General features: G+C 38.6%; 1 protein-coding gene across 6 annotated transcripts in view; it reads right to left on the bottom strand.

Annotated features, from left to right (window-relative positions):
- Window positions 1–18157, bottom strand: part of LOC137347710 (DENN domain-containing protein 1A-like) — a 623024-nt gene that overhangs the window by 73010 nt on the left and 531857 nt on the right. For all 6 annotated transcript variants that reach the window (XM_068012518.1, XM_068012520.1, XM_068012521.1 and 3 more), the window contains 3 exons: window positions 14228–14265; window positions 3168–3239; window positions 1350–1406 (listed from right to left, as the gene is read on the bottom strand). In XM_068012518.1, coding sequence (XP_067868619.1) covers window positions 1350–1406; window positions 3168–3239; window positions 14228–14265 — 167 coding nt within the window. The remainder of the gene's footprint in view (window positions 1–1349; window positions 1407–3167; window positions 3240–14227; window positions 14266–18157) is intronic.

The following is an 18157-nucleotide window of genomic DNA, read 5'->3' as shown; positions in this document are numbered from 1 at the left end:
TTGCATTGCTACTTACTGATTTGTCTACCTGAACCCACAGATCCCGTTGCTCTTCTACCCCACTTAGACACTTATTTTAAAAGGGGCAGGTCATGGAGTCATTTACTGCATAGAAGGAGGCCATTCAGCCCACTGAATCCATGTCACTCTCCATGGAGCAATCCAGTCAGTCCCACGCCCCTGCTTGATCTCTGTAGCCCTACAAGTTTATTTCCGACAAATGCCCAACCAATTTCCTTTTCATTTATTTATTCTTATTCTTCCTACTAAAATGTAGTACCTCACACTTGACTACACTGAAGTTCATTTGCTGATCATGCACCTATTCTGTAAGTTTATTAATGCCTTCCTGAATTTTGTTACAGTTCTCCTCCTTTGGTGTCGTCTGCAAACGTTGAAATTGTATCTTCGATTCCTGAGCCATCCACAACACCTCTATTTTAAAATTGCATGCTTCTGTTTAAAATTGCATTCTGGCTTTGCCCCTCCCTAACTGTGACCTTTCCTAATGAGACAACCATCAGCCACCCTGTCCCCAAACAACCCATCCTCCAACTCTGGCCTCTCAAGCATCCCTCCCTCCCTTTGCTCCACTACTGTGACTTCAGCTATCTAGACCGGACACTCTGGAATTCTCCGCCTCTACTTTTCTCTCCTCATTTAAGACTCTTCCTAAAACCCACCTCTTTGACCAAGCTTTTGGTTAACCTACTAACATCTCTGATCTTTGGCTTGGTGTCAATTTTCATTTGATTACACTTTTGTGAAACACCTTGAGCATTTTAGCACATTCAGGACTGGGTTAGAACATTATATCTTTGTAACTCGGACATGAGAAAAACCCATACAGAAACAGGATAAAGAATCCAAAGTGAAATGAGTTCCATTAGTCTCAACCTCTTATCAAGTGAGCAGCAGTGTACAGGATGCAAACCAATAATTAGTCATTAATTGGTATTCTCACTCAAGCAGACCACAAAGTTCAGTGTTGTAACAAACAGAAAAATAGACAATACTTCATCAGGGTTGCTCTTGCGAGGTTTTGGTTTAGGTTCAGGACTGTTGCTGGGGCATTAAAGAGAGAGCTTTACCCACCATCTAATTCATGCTTTAACCAACTCTGCAGATATCAGAGTAAAGCTCAGGTGGAAACAATATAACCTTTTTGTGTTAAGAGACCTTGGGCATCTATCCATGTTTTTCTAAAAGCCCACTCAATACCCTCTCTGTTAATGCATTTTCAAGTGTGGTCATAACAGTGTTTCAAACAATTTCATATTGATCAGATAATACATTTACTGCCTTGGTACTTCATGCAGAACACTTTGTAAGAAGACGACAAAAAATACCTTTTGCTTCAAACGATTTTTCACCTCTTTTATTCCCATTTTTGCATGATCTTTTGCCTAGAATTGCAGAAGAGAATTCAAGGTAAAACCTCTTCATAGTACTTCATTTGTCTCCAATAGCAACAAGGCTTACTATTAAGCCATTTTTATTTCTGGTACATTGGAACAATCCAAGAAGAAAAAATATAAAGGACAAAAAAGTTCAGAGGAAAGATTGTGAACTTTTAAATACTGATGGACATTTCAAGCTTATACAGTGATTACTATGAAGTTAGTGCTCGATCAAGATCAAAATTAAAAGCTCTGAAACATTTCTCATCTTTTGATGCAAACATTCTCCGCCAAATGAAAGATCTGCTGATACAAAAGCAAAATACAGTGCATGCTGGAAATCTGAAATAAAAACAGAAAATGCCGGAAAAAGTCAACAGTTCTGGCAGCATCTGTGAAGAGAAACAGAGTAAATGTTTCAGGTCGATGACCTTTCTGAGTATTTCCGCATTTTCTGTCTTTATTTAAGCAAAATTCTAACTGGATGCAAATGTTGAAGGGTGAAATGTAAGTGCTAAGCTAATTCACAAGGCAATCAGTAGGTCCCATAGTGCTTTCTCAACCGTCTACTGACAAACACATGTAGCCATGTATAAGCTTGCACCATACTTTCCAGACGCTTATTACTTCTGACACTGCATACCTTTTTATGTTCTCTACAATAATCTGGATTGTTTGCAGCAATGACTTAACAACAAGGTTCTGCAGAAGAGTTTGCAAACAAGGTCAATAATGGTCCCTTGAGACCTTTTATACCTTCTACATTGACATCTGTGCTTTCTTTTCTTTGTCAGCATCTTAAGTCACCTAGATGATGAGCCCCATAGGTGAAAGCAAAGTCTACTGCAGAATCTTGGAGGAATTCTTGTTACACTGTACCCAGATGACCATGCAGGAGATGCCACTTTTGATACTGATGTCAACTTAACACAGAATCACAGAAAAATGTCATTCAGTCCATTGTGTTTGTACTGGCTACTTTCTAGGACTATCCACTGCTCTGCTTCAAACATTTATTCACTTTTCCCTTTAAGGATGCAATGGTCCCTGCCTCTACTACTCCCTATTCCAACAACTTTCAGTGTTAAAAGAAAAATGTTTTCATAGTCTTTCTCAGCTATCAGAGATAGTTTTAAATTGATAATCCCTTATCATTGACTCCTCAACCAGAGAAAATATTTTCCTATTCACCCAATCAAAACCCTACATAACTATAAAAAAATCTGTTAAATCTCCTCTTAGCACTCTCTGCTCCAGTGCAAATATTCCCCGTATCTCATAATCAAATTATTCCTTAGCCTCCTATGTTACTGTTTGCCTTTCCTCCTCCAGTAACAGACATTTGGAAGATGAAGATTGTAATTCATATAGCCTTAGAGGAGGAGAAAGAAAGGCGCCTCTAAGGCTTAGAAGCATAATAAATCATCTTCTGAGCCTAATTAAGCCTATTCTTCTTTGAATCAGGATTCAATAAGAAACAGAGAAGTACATCCTAGATGAGTTGACTTGTAACTCCAACCCCAAGCAACCGAAACTTCTGAACATATTGATGAATTTTTGAAGCATCCATAAAGTAAAACCAGCTCTTCACTTACTAACACTTGACTGTAGACACTGAAGATACATATTTCAGCAAGATACATCTCATCTTAATGAATCTCAGCCATTTGTACTTATTCACATATAATTGTCATAAACTAATTTACTTAAAATTAGCAGAAGCATAGAACTCTATCTTTCTCAATCATATTAAAATTGTCTACTTACAAACTTGTACACAGTCTTCATCGCTGGATTTGCCTTAGTCTTCATTGTATTTATAATGGCTCCACTTCCTTTCTATTAATATATTGATTAATTCATTTTTCATTTTAGAAGAACATATTTATAATGTCACAAATCCATTAACATAGCAAACACATTCTCACAAGCTTCAGCCAGAGGATCAAGGCCTTAATTTTTTTAAACAACGACCTCCCAGTAATAACTAGGACAAGTGAATTGGGGCAGTGGCACATCCCTAGACAAATCTGGTGCCTTTCCAGACGTAATGTAGCTTGATTTGATGCCTGATTGGAATTCTTTATTTAAAACTGGAATAAAGGCAGCTAATTTCGTAATGGATCTGAGCGATAACATCCTGTAACAAGCAACTTATCACTAAACTTAGCAATACACAAAAAAAAGTAGATGAACACTAGAAAATAAAGGCCTATTGACAAGGATTCAGGGGGATACAGGATTTTAAAAAATAATATGGGTAATTGACTGAACTCACAGTTTGACTCATCCTCACAAGCAAAAGTAGTACTGTGAAGCATATACACCCCTGAATATTTTTGCAGCAAAAATATGAAAGAACAGGAGAAACAAAAATGAACAAAGGATGTCAAGACTTTGGGGAAGGTGCAGAGAAGATAAGCCAGAATAACACCAGCAATGAGAGACTTCAGGTATGTGGTGAAACTGGAGAAGCTGGGATTGTTCAGCTTAGAGCAGAGAATATTAAGGGGAGATTTCATAGCAGTGTTCAAAATTATGAGGGGTATCGATAGAGTAAATAATGAGAAACTGGTGGGTGGGTCGGTAACCAGAGGACACAGACTTAAAATAATTGGCAAAACATCCAGAGGAGAATTTATTTTAAGAAACAACTTGTTATGATCTGGAATGCACTGCCTGAACGGATGGTAGAAGCAGCTTCAATAATAGCTATTAAAAGGGAACTGGATGTGTAATTGAAAATGAGAAAATTGCAGGACTATGCCAGAATAGCAGAAGAATAGGACTAATGGGATAGTTTTACCAAAGAGCTGTCACAGATACAGTGGGCTGATGGGCTCCTTCTGTTCTGAGAGATTTTGAGATTCTCACATGCAAAAATACAATGTTTGGGCCCCAGTCAGTAGAAACTGGTGCCTCCAGAATTCTGAAAGGACAGGTTGGTGTGTCTCAGTACAATAGTACAGAATCTGATGAAGGCCAAGTATTGAAGATGAACTGTCATAGAGAAAGTTTGGTGTGTTTTATTTTCTTAATTTTATTAGTTTTTTTTATATTTTAATTTGTATTTCTAATTTTTTACACTTCCTTTAAGAACTCCCTCGAGGTAGTGCTCCCTTTTCCATCTTATGATCCATTATTCCTTTAAGTTAATCATTTCGTTTTGATGATATTGCGATTTTCCAAATTATTTTTTCACGTTTCTAAAATAAATCTGCGTTTCCTTTTCTTAGTTGCCTGTGACTCTTGCTTTTATTTCCTCCTTTTTTTGTGTTAAGTCGGTAGGGTCAAGATCCAAGTCATGAAATGGTGTACGCATGAAGAGGTAAGGGAGAATGCAGCAAGAAAGAGAATTCTATTTCTCGAAAGTTATCAATTGTCTGTTGAGGTAACAGAGATCAGGACGGATGTGAAGGTGGCTAAGGAATATGAGCATAATTTGAATTGACAAGGGCCAGCCTGAGTAGATGAATGGAAAATAGGACAGTTGCGGAGGTGGTTGAGGAAATGATTACGAGACAGGCAAGAGACTCCAGAATTAAAGGAAGAGGACTTGGGGGTAAAAAGAAACACGGTAATGTGCTTTATCAAAATGTACTAGCATAAAACTATTACATAACCATAAGTTCCTCCAAATAAGATATTAAAAATTACATATTTTATGATAAAGCCTTTAAACACACAATTATCAGTATATTTCTTAGACAAAGACTTCCATTGGAATACATGACAATCTAAAACATTATTTGTTTGAATAGAAATACAGTACCTAAAATTCAAAACCACTAAAACTAACACCTACACAATTTCTGATATACCTTAAAATGTTCAACTTCAAATTACAGCTACATGCCTTAGTCATCTTTTGTACAGTATTTAAATTATCCTGATTTAAAACTTAAACATTAAAGTCCTAAATATTGTATTTATTTAAATTGATCTTTTCTATATTGGTATTGCCCTAATATACTTTGAAAGATCACTGTTGTCACACTCATCCTTTCTTAACTTCATGATTTTAAGAAATCTGGTACATTATTGCAATTATGCACATCACATCAGAAAAATACATCTATGCTTTACATGTTAAATATAATAAATTAAAATACTGAGAAGCAGCACCTTTCAGTGAATTAAAAACTGGAGGAAACAGAAGGCTCATGGTACCAAGAAAAATATATTTAGTAGGGTAACCCTTCTTGTACATTATGTCAAGGCAGATATATACAAAAAAAACTGCATTTTAAATTTATCATACTACATTAAAACAGAACAGAATCTTGTATTTTTCTCAGTAGCAGTCTGGGTCTTGGATTAATGAGAGATTCAAGATTAAGTTCAAATTAACGTTCAAAGTGTCTGCTTTAGATAACAAGTTTTGGTGCGAGTAAGGACACGGGCAGCACAGTTTTGGATGACCTCAAGTTTACGGAGGGTATAATGTGGGAGGCCGGCCAGGAGGGAGTTAGAATAGTCAAGTCTGGAGGCAACAAAGACGTGGATGAGGGTTTTAGCAGCAGAAGGGCTGAGGCAGGGACGGAGTCAGGTGATGTTACAGAGGCGGAAATAGGGGGTCTTAGTGATGGCGCGGATATGTGGTCAGAAGCTCATCTTGGGGGCAAATATGACAAACAGGTTTTGAACAGTCTGGTTCAGTCTCAGACAGTTGTCAGGGAGAGGGATGGAGTTGGTGGCGAGGAAGCAGTTTGTGGTGGGGACTGAAGACAACGGCTCCAGTCTTCCCAATATTTAATTGGATGAAATTTCTGCTCATACAGTACTGGATGCCAGACAAACAGTCTGATAATTTAGAGATGGTGGGGCAGTTGAGAGAGGTGGTGGTGAGGTAAAGATGGGTCTCATCAGCGTACATGTGGAAACTGATGTTGCGCTTTTGGGTGAAGCAACCAAGGGGCAGCATGTAGAAACAGAAGGGACTAAGGATAGATCCTTGGAGGATACCAGAGGTAACTGTGCGAGAATGGGAAGAGAAACCACTGATGACAATTCTATGATTAGAAAGATAAGAATGGAACCAGGAAAGTGCAGTCCCACCCAGCTGGACAACAGTGGAGGATAATACGATCAACTATGTTAAAGGCTGCAGACAAGTAGTGAAGGATGAGAAAGGATAGTTCGCCTCACTTATTTACTTGAAGGCTATCCTGTCACTCTAAAAAGTTGGAAGAAAATTTACAGAATAATTCTGTAAAGTGACCCTAAACATGGAAATGCTACATATGTAACAAAAGTTAAACGCAATTTAAATTCCTAGTATTACACTGGCAGACTCACTAGTCTGAGTGTAAATGAGTGTAATGAGTGAGGTGGCAGTTTGTGTCCTCGCATTGCTCACAGTGCAGGAACAATACTCAAGAATCGTCTTGGTCATTAATTCTGCTTTATGTTGACGTTGTTAAAAGAAACTTCAAAAATGGTGGATGCTAAGTATTCATGCATTAATCTTTATTTTCCTAAACAACAATGCCTATATTTATTCATGTTCTTTCCGCAGATTCTGTTTAAGAGTGGAATATCATGCATTTAATTTCTGAGCATTTTTATAGGTCAGAGAGGAATGCCCCTCGAGTTTATACTTTCAAGACTCATTCTCATTCTACTGTTACTAAGGTAGTAAGGCTTAATTAGGCATGTAAAGAATATTATTTATAGTTAACTGAAATAAAGAAAAATCCAATCATAAAATATTTTACAGATTTGATTTGGTTATGCATAATCCTCCTTTATTACTTATATATACCAATTAGAAACACATTCCTTTTTTAAAATCATTTGCAGACAGATGTTTGGAGTATGGCTCAAATACTGAACCCAACTGTAAAAGTATGTATTTAAATGTTTAAGACAGCAGCACTGCACATAAAAGGGGCAATTTTAATTCTCCCCTATCGATAGGAACAGGGTGGCGCAGCAGTTAAAATGGAGGAGCACCATTTCCCACCTATCTATGATTTTATCACTGTTGGTTTTGGCAGTGGCAGTGGATGAGGCAGGCTTCTGTGGGAGTCTAGTTAATAAATGCAACTCAGCATGCCATGATGCAGATGTGACTGGAATGGAAATTGAACTAGCTCTGTGCCCTACAAGGAAAATCTGGACCTCTGTTGCCTCCGGGCTTTGTGCCTAGCCAGGAGACCCTCAGAAACACTCCCCGCCCCCGATTTGCTTTGTTACCCATAATCTCCGGGCCATCCAATTTTCATCTGTTCCCAAAAGACAATGCTGCTTTCTTCCACGAACGACTGAATAGCTGACTAGAGGGATTCAAATGAGGCCCAGCAGTTAAAAACTTCCTGCCATGAGTTAAAATTGAGTTTATTGGCACAGGGACATGCTCTGGTAATACAGCTGTCAAAGTACTTGCGCTGAAGACAGTTGCTTGCTATGAGATCCTGATACTTCCCTTTCATCTGACAAGAAAAGAGGTGCATTGGAACTCCACCAAATTTAAAGTGTGCACCTGAGAGATTTTTGTTAATTTAATTTCAATAAGGAAACAAAGAAGTTATCTACTTTTTTCTGCTTACACAGTATACAAAATTAGCAAAAGTGCTTTTCAGTTATTGTTATGTGAGGTGAGAGGTTTGAAGTATCCTCTTATCTGTATTCTGTAATTTGAGTTTTTCTAAAATCATTTGTTCATATCCTTTGGAAAAAGTCAAGAACTTCCATATACATTATGACAAACAAAAACAGCAGAGTATTTGTCCCTACATTATTTCAGTAAGGCCATGGTATTTTAAATAGATATTGTGTGGAAATAACTGGGCATATCAAAAAATTTAACTTTATTTTAATATGAAATATGATTTGAAATCATACTATAAAAGTCAACTAACCTGTGCCATTATTTTGTAAACTCTAAATTTTTATGATCAGCTAGTTTCATGGTTTACATTAATATTTTGTAGAAGTAACTTTTAGTTTTGGGGGAATTAAATTTGTAGATATAAGGTAATTGAAACTTAGAGATTGCCAGGCCACCCAAGGTATTTACACTTCAAAGATCTTTCCTTTTGTACTTACAGGATCAGAGTTAGCGGGGCAAGAGCTATAAAACAGCAGGTGGGCCAGTTTAGTTGGAGAACTGAAGTTAGTAACTCTGAAGAGGATTTCCGTCTTTGATAGCAATATAAATTATTAATGTGGGTACCTAGAATCAAAGGGATGTTTTGGAGTTGGAGTTGATTAGCTTAAATTTCTATCTGGAACATCCCCAATGTACCATATTGCTATGGAGATAGATTATGCAGAGAAATACGAACATATGAATTAGCAGCAGGTAGGCCACTCAGCCCTTCGAGCCTGCTCCGCCATTCAATAAGTTCATGGCTGAACTGATTATTCCACATTTCCACTTACCCCCGAAAACCTTCCACCCCCTTGCTTATCAAGAATCTATCTACCTCTGCCTTAAAAATATTCAAAGATTCTGCTTCCAACGCCTTTTGAGGAAGAGAATTCCAAAGACTCACAACCCTCTGAGAGAAACAATTTCCTCTCATCTCTGTCTTAAATGGGTGACCCCTTATTTTTAAAGTGACCCTTAGTTCTAGATTCTCCCACAAGGGGAATCATCCTTTCCACATCCACCCTGTCAAGACCCCTCAGGATCTTATATGTTTCAATCAAGTCGCCTCTTACTCTTCTAAATTCCAGTGGATACAAGCCTAGCCAGTCCAATCTTTGCTCATAAGGCAGCCCGCCCATTCCAGGTATTAGTCTAGTAAACCTTCCAACTCATTTACAACCTTCCTTAAATAAGGAGACCATTACTGTATACAGTACTCCAGATGTGGTCTCACCAATGCCCTGTCTAGCTGAAGCATAACCTCCCTACTTTTGTATTCAATTCCCCTCACGATAAATGATAACATTCTATTAGCTTTCCTAATTACGTGCTGGACCTGCGGACTAACCTTTTGCGATTCATGCACGAGGACACCCAGATCCCTCCGCATCTGAGCTCTGCAATCTCTCACCATTTAGATAACATGCTTCTTTTTTATTCTTTCTGCCAAAGTGAACAATTTCCCACTTTCCCACATTATACTCCATTTCCCAAGTCTTTGCCCACTCACTTAACCTATCTATATCCCTTTGTAGCCTCCTTATGTCCTCTTCACAAGTTACTTTCCTACCTATCTTTGTGTCATCAGCAAATTTAGCATCCATACCTTCGGTCCCTTCATCCAAGTCATTTATATAAATTGTAAAAAGTTGAGGCCCAGCGCAGCTCTCTGTAGCACACCACTCGTTACATCTTGCCAACCAGAAAATGACCCATTTATGCCTACTCTCTGTTTCCTGTTAGCTCGCCAATTTTCTATCCATGCCAATACGTTATCTCCTACACATGAGCTTTTATTTTCTGCAATAACCTTTGATGTGGCACTTTATCAAATGCCTTCTGGAAATCTAGGTACAATACATCCACCAGTACACCTTTATCCACAGCACATGTAACTCCCTCAAAGAACTCCAATAAATTGGTTAAACATGATTTCCCTTTCACAAGTCCATGTTGACTCTGCCTGATTACCTGAATTTTTCTAAATGCCCTGCTATAACGTCTTTCATAATAGCTTCTGACATTTTCCCTAAGACAGATTTTAAGCTAACTGGCCTGTAGTTTCCCATTTTCTGTCTCCCTCCCTTTTTCAATAAAGGAGTTACATTCGCTATTTTCCAATCTAACGGAACCTTCCCCGAATCTAGGGAATTTTGGAAAATTAAAACTAATGCATTGACTATCTCACTAGCCACTTCTTTTAACACCCTAGGATGAAGTCCATCAGGACCCGGTGACTTGTCAGCCCGCAGTTCCAACAATTTGTTCAGTACCACTTCCCCAGTGATTATAATTTTATTTTTTATTTTATTTATTTGAGATACAGCACTGAAACAGGCCCTTCGGCCCACCGAGTCTGTGCCGACCAACAACCACCCATTTATACTAACCCTACAGTAATCCCATATTCCCTAGCACCTACCTACACTAGGGGCAATTTACAACAGCCAATTTACCTATCACCTGCAAGTCTTTTAGATTTTCTTGAGTTCCTCCCTCCCTTCCATTTCCTGACTTACAGCTAATACTGGGATGTTACTTTGTATCCTCAATAGTGAAGACCGATGCAAAATACCTGTTCAGTTCATCTGCCATCTCCTTATTATCCATTATTAATTCCCCAGACTCACTTTTTATAGGACCAACGCTCACTTTGTTAACTCTTTTCTTATTGAAATATCTATAGAAACTCTTACTATATGTCTTTATATTTCTAGCTAGCTTTCTCTCATACTCTAATTTTATCTTCCTTATCAATCTTTTAGTCATTCTTCGTTGTTTTTTATATTCTGTCCAATCTTCTGATCTGCCTCACATCTTTGCGCAAATACAGGCTTTTTCTTTAAGTTTGATACTATCTTTGACTTTTTTAATTAACCAAGGATGGCGGGTCCCACCCATGGAATTTTTCTTTCTTGTTGAAATGTATCTATTCTGTGTATTCTGAAATATGCCCTTAAATGTCTGCTACCGCATCTCTATTGACCTATCCCTTAACCTGATTTGCCAGTTCACTTTAGCTAGCTCTGCTTTCATGCCCTCATAATTGCTCTTATTTAAGTTGAAAATAATAGTCTTGGGCTCACTCTTCTCTCCCTCAAACTGAATGTAAAATTCAATCATATTATGATTGCTGCTACCTAGGGGCGCCTTAACTATTAGGTCATTAATTAATCCTATCTCGTTGAACAATACCAGGTCTGGTATAGCCTGCTCTCTGGTTGGCTCCAGAACGTACTGTTCCAAGAAATTATCCCAAAAACATTCTGTGTACTCGTTATCTAGGCTACCTCTGCCCATCTGATTTTTCCAGTCTATATATAGGTTAAAATCCCCCATAACTATCGCTGTACCATTTTGACAAGCTGACATTATTTCTTCCTTTATGCCCCGTCTTACAGTGTGGTTAATGTTAGGTGGCCTGTACACCACTCCCACAAGTGACTTCTTGCCTTTATGATTTCTCATCTCTACCCAAATTGCTTCTACATCCCGGTCTCCTGAACTTAGGTCATCCCTCTCTATTGCATTAATTAACAGAGCTACGCCTCCACCTTTTCCTAGCTTCCTGTCCTTCCTAAATGCCATATACCCATCAAGTATGTCCGTATGTTTATATATTCAGGTCCCAATCTATGTCATCCTGCAGCCATGTCTCTGTAATGGCTATCAGATCGTACTTATTTATTTCAATCTGTGCTCTCAGTTCATTTGTTTTGTTTTGAATGCTACGTGCATTCAGATACAGAGCCTTCAGTTTTGTCCTTTTATTATTTTTGTAACCTTGTCTGTTGATTTACGCTTAGATTTGTATGCTCTGTCCTTTCCTGTCACAGTTTATCATTTCCCATATTAATACTTTTCTCTTTTGCCTCGTCTCTACTCCTTGATTTACCATATCTTCCCAAATGTGATCCCTTGCCCCCACTATTCAGTTTAAAACCCTCTCTACTTCCCTAGTTATGCGGCTCGCTAGAACATCGGCCCCAGCACGGTTCAGGTGTAGACCATCCCAACAGTACAATCACCACTTTCCCCAGTACTGGTGCCAGTGCCTCATTAACTGGAACCCACTTCTACCACACCAGTCTTTGAGCCACGCATTAATTTCTCTACTCTTATTTGCCCTATGCCAATTTGCACATGGCTCAGATAATAATCCAGAGATTATTACCTTTGATGTTCTGCTTCTTAATTTGGTGCCTAGTTCCTCATAATGACAATGCAGAACCTCTTTCCTTGTCTTGCCTATGTTGTTGGTACCTACATGGACCACAATGACTGGATCCTCCCCCTCCCACTGTAAGTTCCTCTCCAGCCCTGAGCAGATGTCCCAAACCCTGGCACCGGGCAGGCAACATAGCCATCTGGACTCTTGCTCTTTGCTGCAGAGAACAGTGGCAATCCTCCTAACTATACCGTCCCCCACTACCACTAGATTCCTTTTTTCTCCCTCCACTTGAATGGCTTCCTGTACCATGGTGCCATGGTCAGGCTGCTCATCCACCCTGCAGCTCCCACTCTCATCCAAACAAGCTAAAATTACCTCAAACCTGTTGGACAATCGCAAAGGCTGAGGCTCCTGCACTCCTGCCCTCTGGGTCCCCTTACCTGCCTCAGATGCAGCCACACTCTCTTGTCCCTGACCACTGACCAAATCAGAAGACCCTATCCTAAGGGACGTGACCGCCTCCTGGTACAAAGTGTCCAGGTAACTTTCTGTTCCCTGATGTGTCGCAGTGTCTGCAGCTCGGACTCCAATTCAATGACTCAGAGCCGAAGATCTTTGAGCCACGAACGCTTACTGCAGACATGTTTGCCCTGAATCACACTGGCATCCAGGAGCACCCACATGCTGCAGCCGTGAAACATCACCTGTCCTACCATCCTTAATGTGTTTTAATTAACTACTTAATTATTTCATTCTTTTATTTATTTTATTTTCCTTTTTTTATACATTTTATTAAGAGATGCACTTTTGGTCTTTTGATTTCACACAGAGAGTCAGTTGGTGTTTGGAAGCAGCTAGACCCAGCAGCAAGGGGCTATCAGGAGCCAAGGGTGCTTTCTGATTTGGAGTCACTAAGCAAGGATGTGAGTGAGGCCCTTGCTCAGGCTGGGGAAATCCAAATTCATGATGTTTTGAAGTAGGGCTGGAGGGTTTGCGTAGCTGGTTGCTAGAGGGAGAATCCCCAAGAAATGCCTCACCTCCGAAGATAGCTGGGAAACTAAGAAGAGTCAAAATGGATTCCTGAGAGCTGTGGCTTGCTTTGGATTGGCCTGATCCTGTAAAGTATAGGGGAACTCTTGAGTGGAAGTAAAAGTCAAATGGGGAGTGTTCTGTTGAGATTTTTGGGTTTAAAGTATAAGTGATTACAAAATTATAGTGTTAAGTTAGTAATGCTTGCTTTGTTCAACTCTTGGTACAGTTTTTATTTAAAACATGAAATCTTATGGCATAATTCTTTCAGTTAATAACTGGGAATTTGAATTTCTTTTTAAAAAGTTACTGGTCGCTGAGATCATAACATAATTTAAAAAATGGGAAATAAATACAAAAACGTATTCAGTAAAGATGAACAGGATGGTTTCCAAATAATAGAAAATGACCAGCATGTTGTCATTGCTGTTCTGTGCAATAGAATGAAGATTAGTACTGCAAATTTTCCATGTTGAGAGATCCAATTGCCCTTCTCAAGGGCAATTAGGGATGGGCAATAAATGCTGGCCTAGCCAGCAAAGCTCACATCCCATGAATGAATTTTTTAAAAACTTCCAGTCGTACTATCAAGAGTGAGCCACTAAGCATAAACAGGCAGCTTTTCAGAGGGAAAAAGGAAGATCACCCAGTTTACTTCTCTGAACCATGTACTCAAGCATTTTCTAGCTACCAGCTCAAGAAAACAGATGGTATAGGCCTATGATGCAGGACTGGGAAAATCTAGAAATATAATATACAGTATAATCAAATCATGACTTTGGACCAGTATCTAGATAGTATGAGATCTTAGGCTGTACTCTCCAATCTCCAATCATTCAAATGAAGTATGCTTAGCCTTGAAGACTTTTCGAGGAACATTTCAGTGCATATATAGGTGAGAAGAAGCGATAAAAGATTTTAATATTGTGGAAACCAATTTATGTTCAATTTATTCTTGGATTGCCAATTTTTCCATTTAATTAAGCTTTTATTACCATTGACATTTTAGTAAGAATAATAGATTCCACTCACCTTCACTGTGAACAGCCACTGATAAGATTTGTCACTTCCTATATAAAGCAGAAAGGTGTTTTACTTGGAAAGTCAACATGTGACAACAACATTCAAGCCAAAGGATTACAGCTGTTCAAGACTTTTTTAATATTGAAGAGTCCATTCAAAAATCATTGAAAAAAATCTAATTTTGTGGGATTTGAATTGTCCCTTAGGTAAAACACAATCATGCCATATGATATAGGAATTCCATATAGTATTTCATTTTTATTTTTGATAGGTTATGTAACCATCTAAGGGCAAAAAAGTGATGTCATTGCCTTGATGCTAAATCCAGTTCCAATGGGTTTGCTTACTTTAAACTGGACATTGTTCTATTCCAGAAAGCCAGTTGGTAAAGGATAGTACTGGAGCCAATTTTTACTCAGTCTTACATTTATTTACAGAGTGAAACATTAAAAGCATACACCTTCCAACTCAACCTCCACAGTTTCAATAAGTGTCTCTTTATATGTGCTCAAGTGAAACCCCAATTAATGCCCTCCAACAGCATATAATTAAATGCAATTGGTATACAATTAACAGACATCAAGGGGTAGAAATTTGTCTTGGAGGGTTCCGTCCAACAAGCGGCATCGCATTGGCCATCTGCTTTACACGCCGCCTGACATTTCAATTAATGAAGCCAATGTAACTGCAATACAGTTCAAGGCGAATTTCTACAGGCAAGTCTTCTCCATATATGCAAACTACTTGGGAGTTGAAAAATATTGTAGGAATTCTTTTCTTTGAGATTTCTACAGTTATAAGATACCAGCAGTCTTGTTTACCTGACGTGGGAGTAAGCAGAAATGAATTTCAGGCAAGAAGGAGAAAGAAAGAAGAAAGTGATGCTGCTGTTATATGCTTCCCCTGACGCGCAGCCAGTGGCTATACACCAACAATTGCCTAAAGCTGGCAGTCTTAGCCTTAGAAAATTTGGGAAGTTTACTTTTGTGCTGCCTCTAGCTGCATGGGACCCTTGTGTTGGAAGCTGGCAGCATTACTTTGGCATTAAACGTATTGAAGCAAAAAGGATAACAGAATTAAAAAACTAAACAGGACACTTGGATGAATATAAAACTATCCACTTGCACAATTTTCTTTCCGAGTGTCTCTCACCTAAGAAAATAAATATAGAAGATTTGGATTCTGCATGTGTTAAACACTGGGGAATGCAAACGGCGACAGTTTGATGTAGGCAATAGCTTGACATTGGTTGAAGAATCTTACACCAGACCTCAATTTCCAAGGATGAGGGTTGTTAAGCAGATAGACATGTAGGAGATTAAATGACAAAGCTGAAAGGTACATAAAAAGAAACAGGATGGAGCTTTCCAGGAGTGTAAGAATCAGTCTTGAATAATAGTAATAGCAAGGAGTTTGAGAGATTACGAGAAGAGAGAGAGATAGCTGGAAATATTCTACAGGCAGGAAATATTCGGTGGATTCATGAAAGGAGAATGATGTTTGACAGCAACCTCATTTTTTATATTCTTTCACTTTGCTTATCATTCTTTCACCATCAGACTCTTTTCCTTTTTCCACCTTTATTTTCTGATGTCTTTATTGATTATTTTCCTCTTGATTTTGCTTTCCTTGCATTTTCTGTGTCATGGCTTTTCCTTACTCTGTATAAATACCTCTGTTCATGAGCTTTTGCAAATGTCACACCAATGCGAAACAAGCTAACCTTTCTACAACTATGTGAATATTAATTAATCAGTCCACGGAAAAACAAATATAATGCCTCTATATTTATGCAGTCACATGAACAGGTGGACACAACCTGTTCATTTCCATCCAAGTGTCCCCCTTTTCAATTTTTACATGAACAGCACAATCAGATAAGTCTTTGGATTCTCCAAGCTGTCATGAATAGACAAAAAAATGAAATATGAGAAAAAGAGAAAGAAAAGGGAGATTCAAAATTATTATATCCAGCTCTCTTGATTCTGTTCACACTCCTCTTTGCTCCTTTCCCCTTTTCCTCTTCTATTGTAATAATGCCCCTTTCACATGTGCACCCGATAGTCAAACAGTCCCTGTCCATCTTATTAGTGTCCCTTTCACACTTACAACTTATCAGACAGTTCCTGTCCATCTTATTACTGTCCCTTTCACACATACACCCTATTGTCAGACAGTTCCAGTCCATCTTATTAATGTACCTTTCACATGTAAGCCCTGCTGTCAGATTGTCCTTTTGCTTTCACTATTTTTTTTGTCTTTCATCCTTTTTTCACAGAAGAAGAATTATAATGTAACCATATCTATGCTGAAACCAATATTCCAGTCTGTGAAAAGAAGTAACTCTGCATAAAAATACTAACTAAATGCAGACACCAACTAACGTATTCCGTCAAAAACATGCTCATATCACTTCGAAACAAGTCCGACAAGATAATTTCAAAATGCACTAAATCTAAAAACTGATTAAGTCTTAACATTTGCACATATGAAATCAGATAAAATGTATAAATGTTAAAATGATGTGAAGAAAATCAATAAAGATGTCTTATCTCTTCCACTTTGATCATGAGTTTCATTCTTGCACATGCTATGTGCTGTTTCATTCTTTGTTCTATTCTTTTGAAGTTCTGCTTTCATTTTTGTTCTTTTAAACATTTTAGTTCTGTTCTAGTCACTTTTTCTCTTGTTATTTAATTTTGTTAACCTCTGTTCTGAACCTGCACTCTGGCTATTTGTAATTGTTTCCCCTTTGTCTCTGTCTAGCTTTGTTTTGCAGGATTTTCCTTCCCTCTATCAGCAATAATTGCTTTTCCTGTCTCTTCCTTCATCGGCTCATCAACAGTCTTGGTGTGATTTTAGAGTTTCCATTCATTACAGACTTCATAGAAGTTAAGAAATTTCACTATCTCCAGGCTATATTTCCACTGTGAGGGTACAATTCATCTTCAGCGTTAGAAAAAGTAATTTCACTGCAATAAGTGTGTTACCCAAGTAAAGTTTACTTCTGTATGCATTGGGCACAATAACAACCCAGCTGGAAGGATTAAAGAGAGGATAAAAAAGACAGATTAAAAACAATAATGAAAGGATTAAAATGTAAAACAGCCAGACTTGCGTGGTCTGGTTTTTATTCTTGGTAAGGTATCTACTTTTTGAAATATGATCCTTTATAGCGGAGTTAAATAATTAGTCATGTGCTTCTAAAAGATGTACTTCATTCGACATCACAGCAAGATCCACTGCTATTTAAAGGGTCAGAGGGAGCAATGAGAAGCCTCGTGCCTAAAATTCATCTGCTTTTATGCATATTAACACAAGCAGAGATACATTGTTATTAATGCATATGGCCAAATTCATCTTGCTCAAAGTTAGTATATATGAGTTCCAAAGTTCAGGGGTAAAGATTTTTGAATTTTAAATAGATCTGCATAAAATAGAATCTAACCTTAGTGTAAATTAGAATTTTGCTTTCAGAGGTATGAAACGACAGGGGCAAGTTTTACAGCCCCCTGATGTTGGAGGTCGTTGGGGGGGGCGGGGAGAGGTTGGTGCCGCAAAATGACTCCGGGAGAAGCCCGCCACAGGCCTCAACGCATGGAAGGCCCGGCCCGATATTGCCGACGGCAGCGAGACCTCGTGGTGGACACCCCCCACTGCTCGGTGGCGGGAACAGAATTTACATATTTTTTAAAAATGCAAATTAAAGATTTAATGACTTACCTGCCCCCGTCATCCGTTCTGCTCCGCTCCGACATTGTTGCCGGTGGCCGGCACTCATGCGTTTTCGAATCTCCAGACAGAGATCTGAGGTGTAACACTGGTGGGGAGCGGGGAGCAGTTATGTATTTCAGTGTGGGAGGCTGGGGAGCAGGGTCAAACTAATATGATTGGTGCAGGGGATGGTGGGAAGGGTTAAAGATAAAAGATTGTGAACTT

The sequence above is a fragment of the Heterodontus francisci genome, chromosome 32 (genome assembly GCF_036365525.1).
Source record: "Heterodontus francisci isolate sHetFra1 chromosome 32, sHetFra1.hap1, whole genome shotgun sequence".
Taxonomy (NCBI): Eukaryota; Metazoa; Chordata; class Chondrichthyes; order Heterodontiformes; family Heterodontidae; genus Heterodontus; species Heterodontus francisci.
This window is presented reverse-complemented; position numbering and strand designations above follow the sequence as displayed.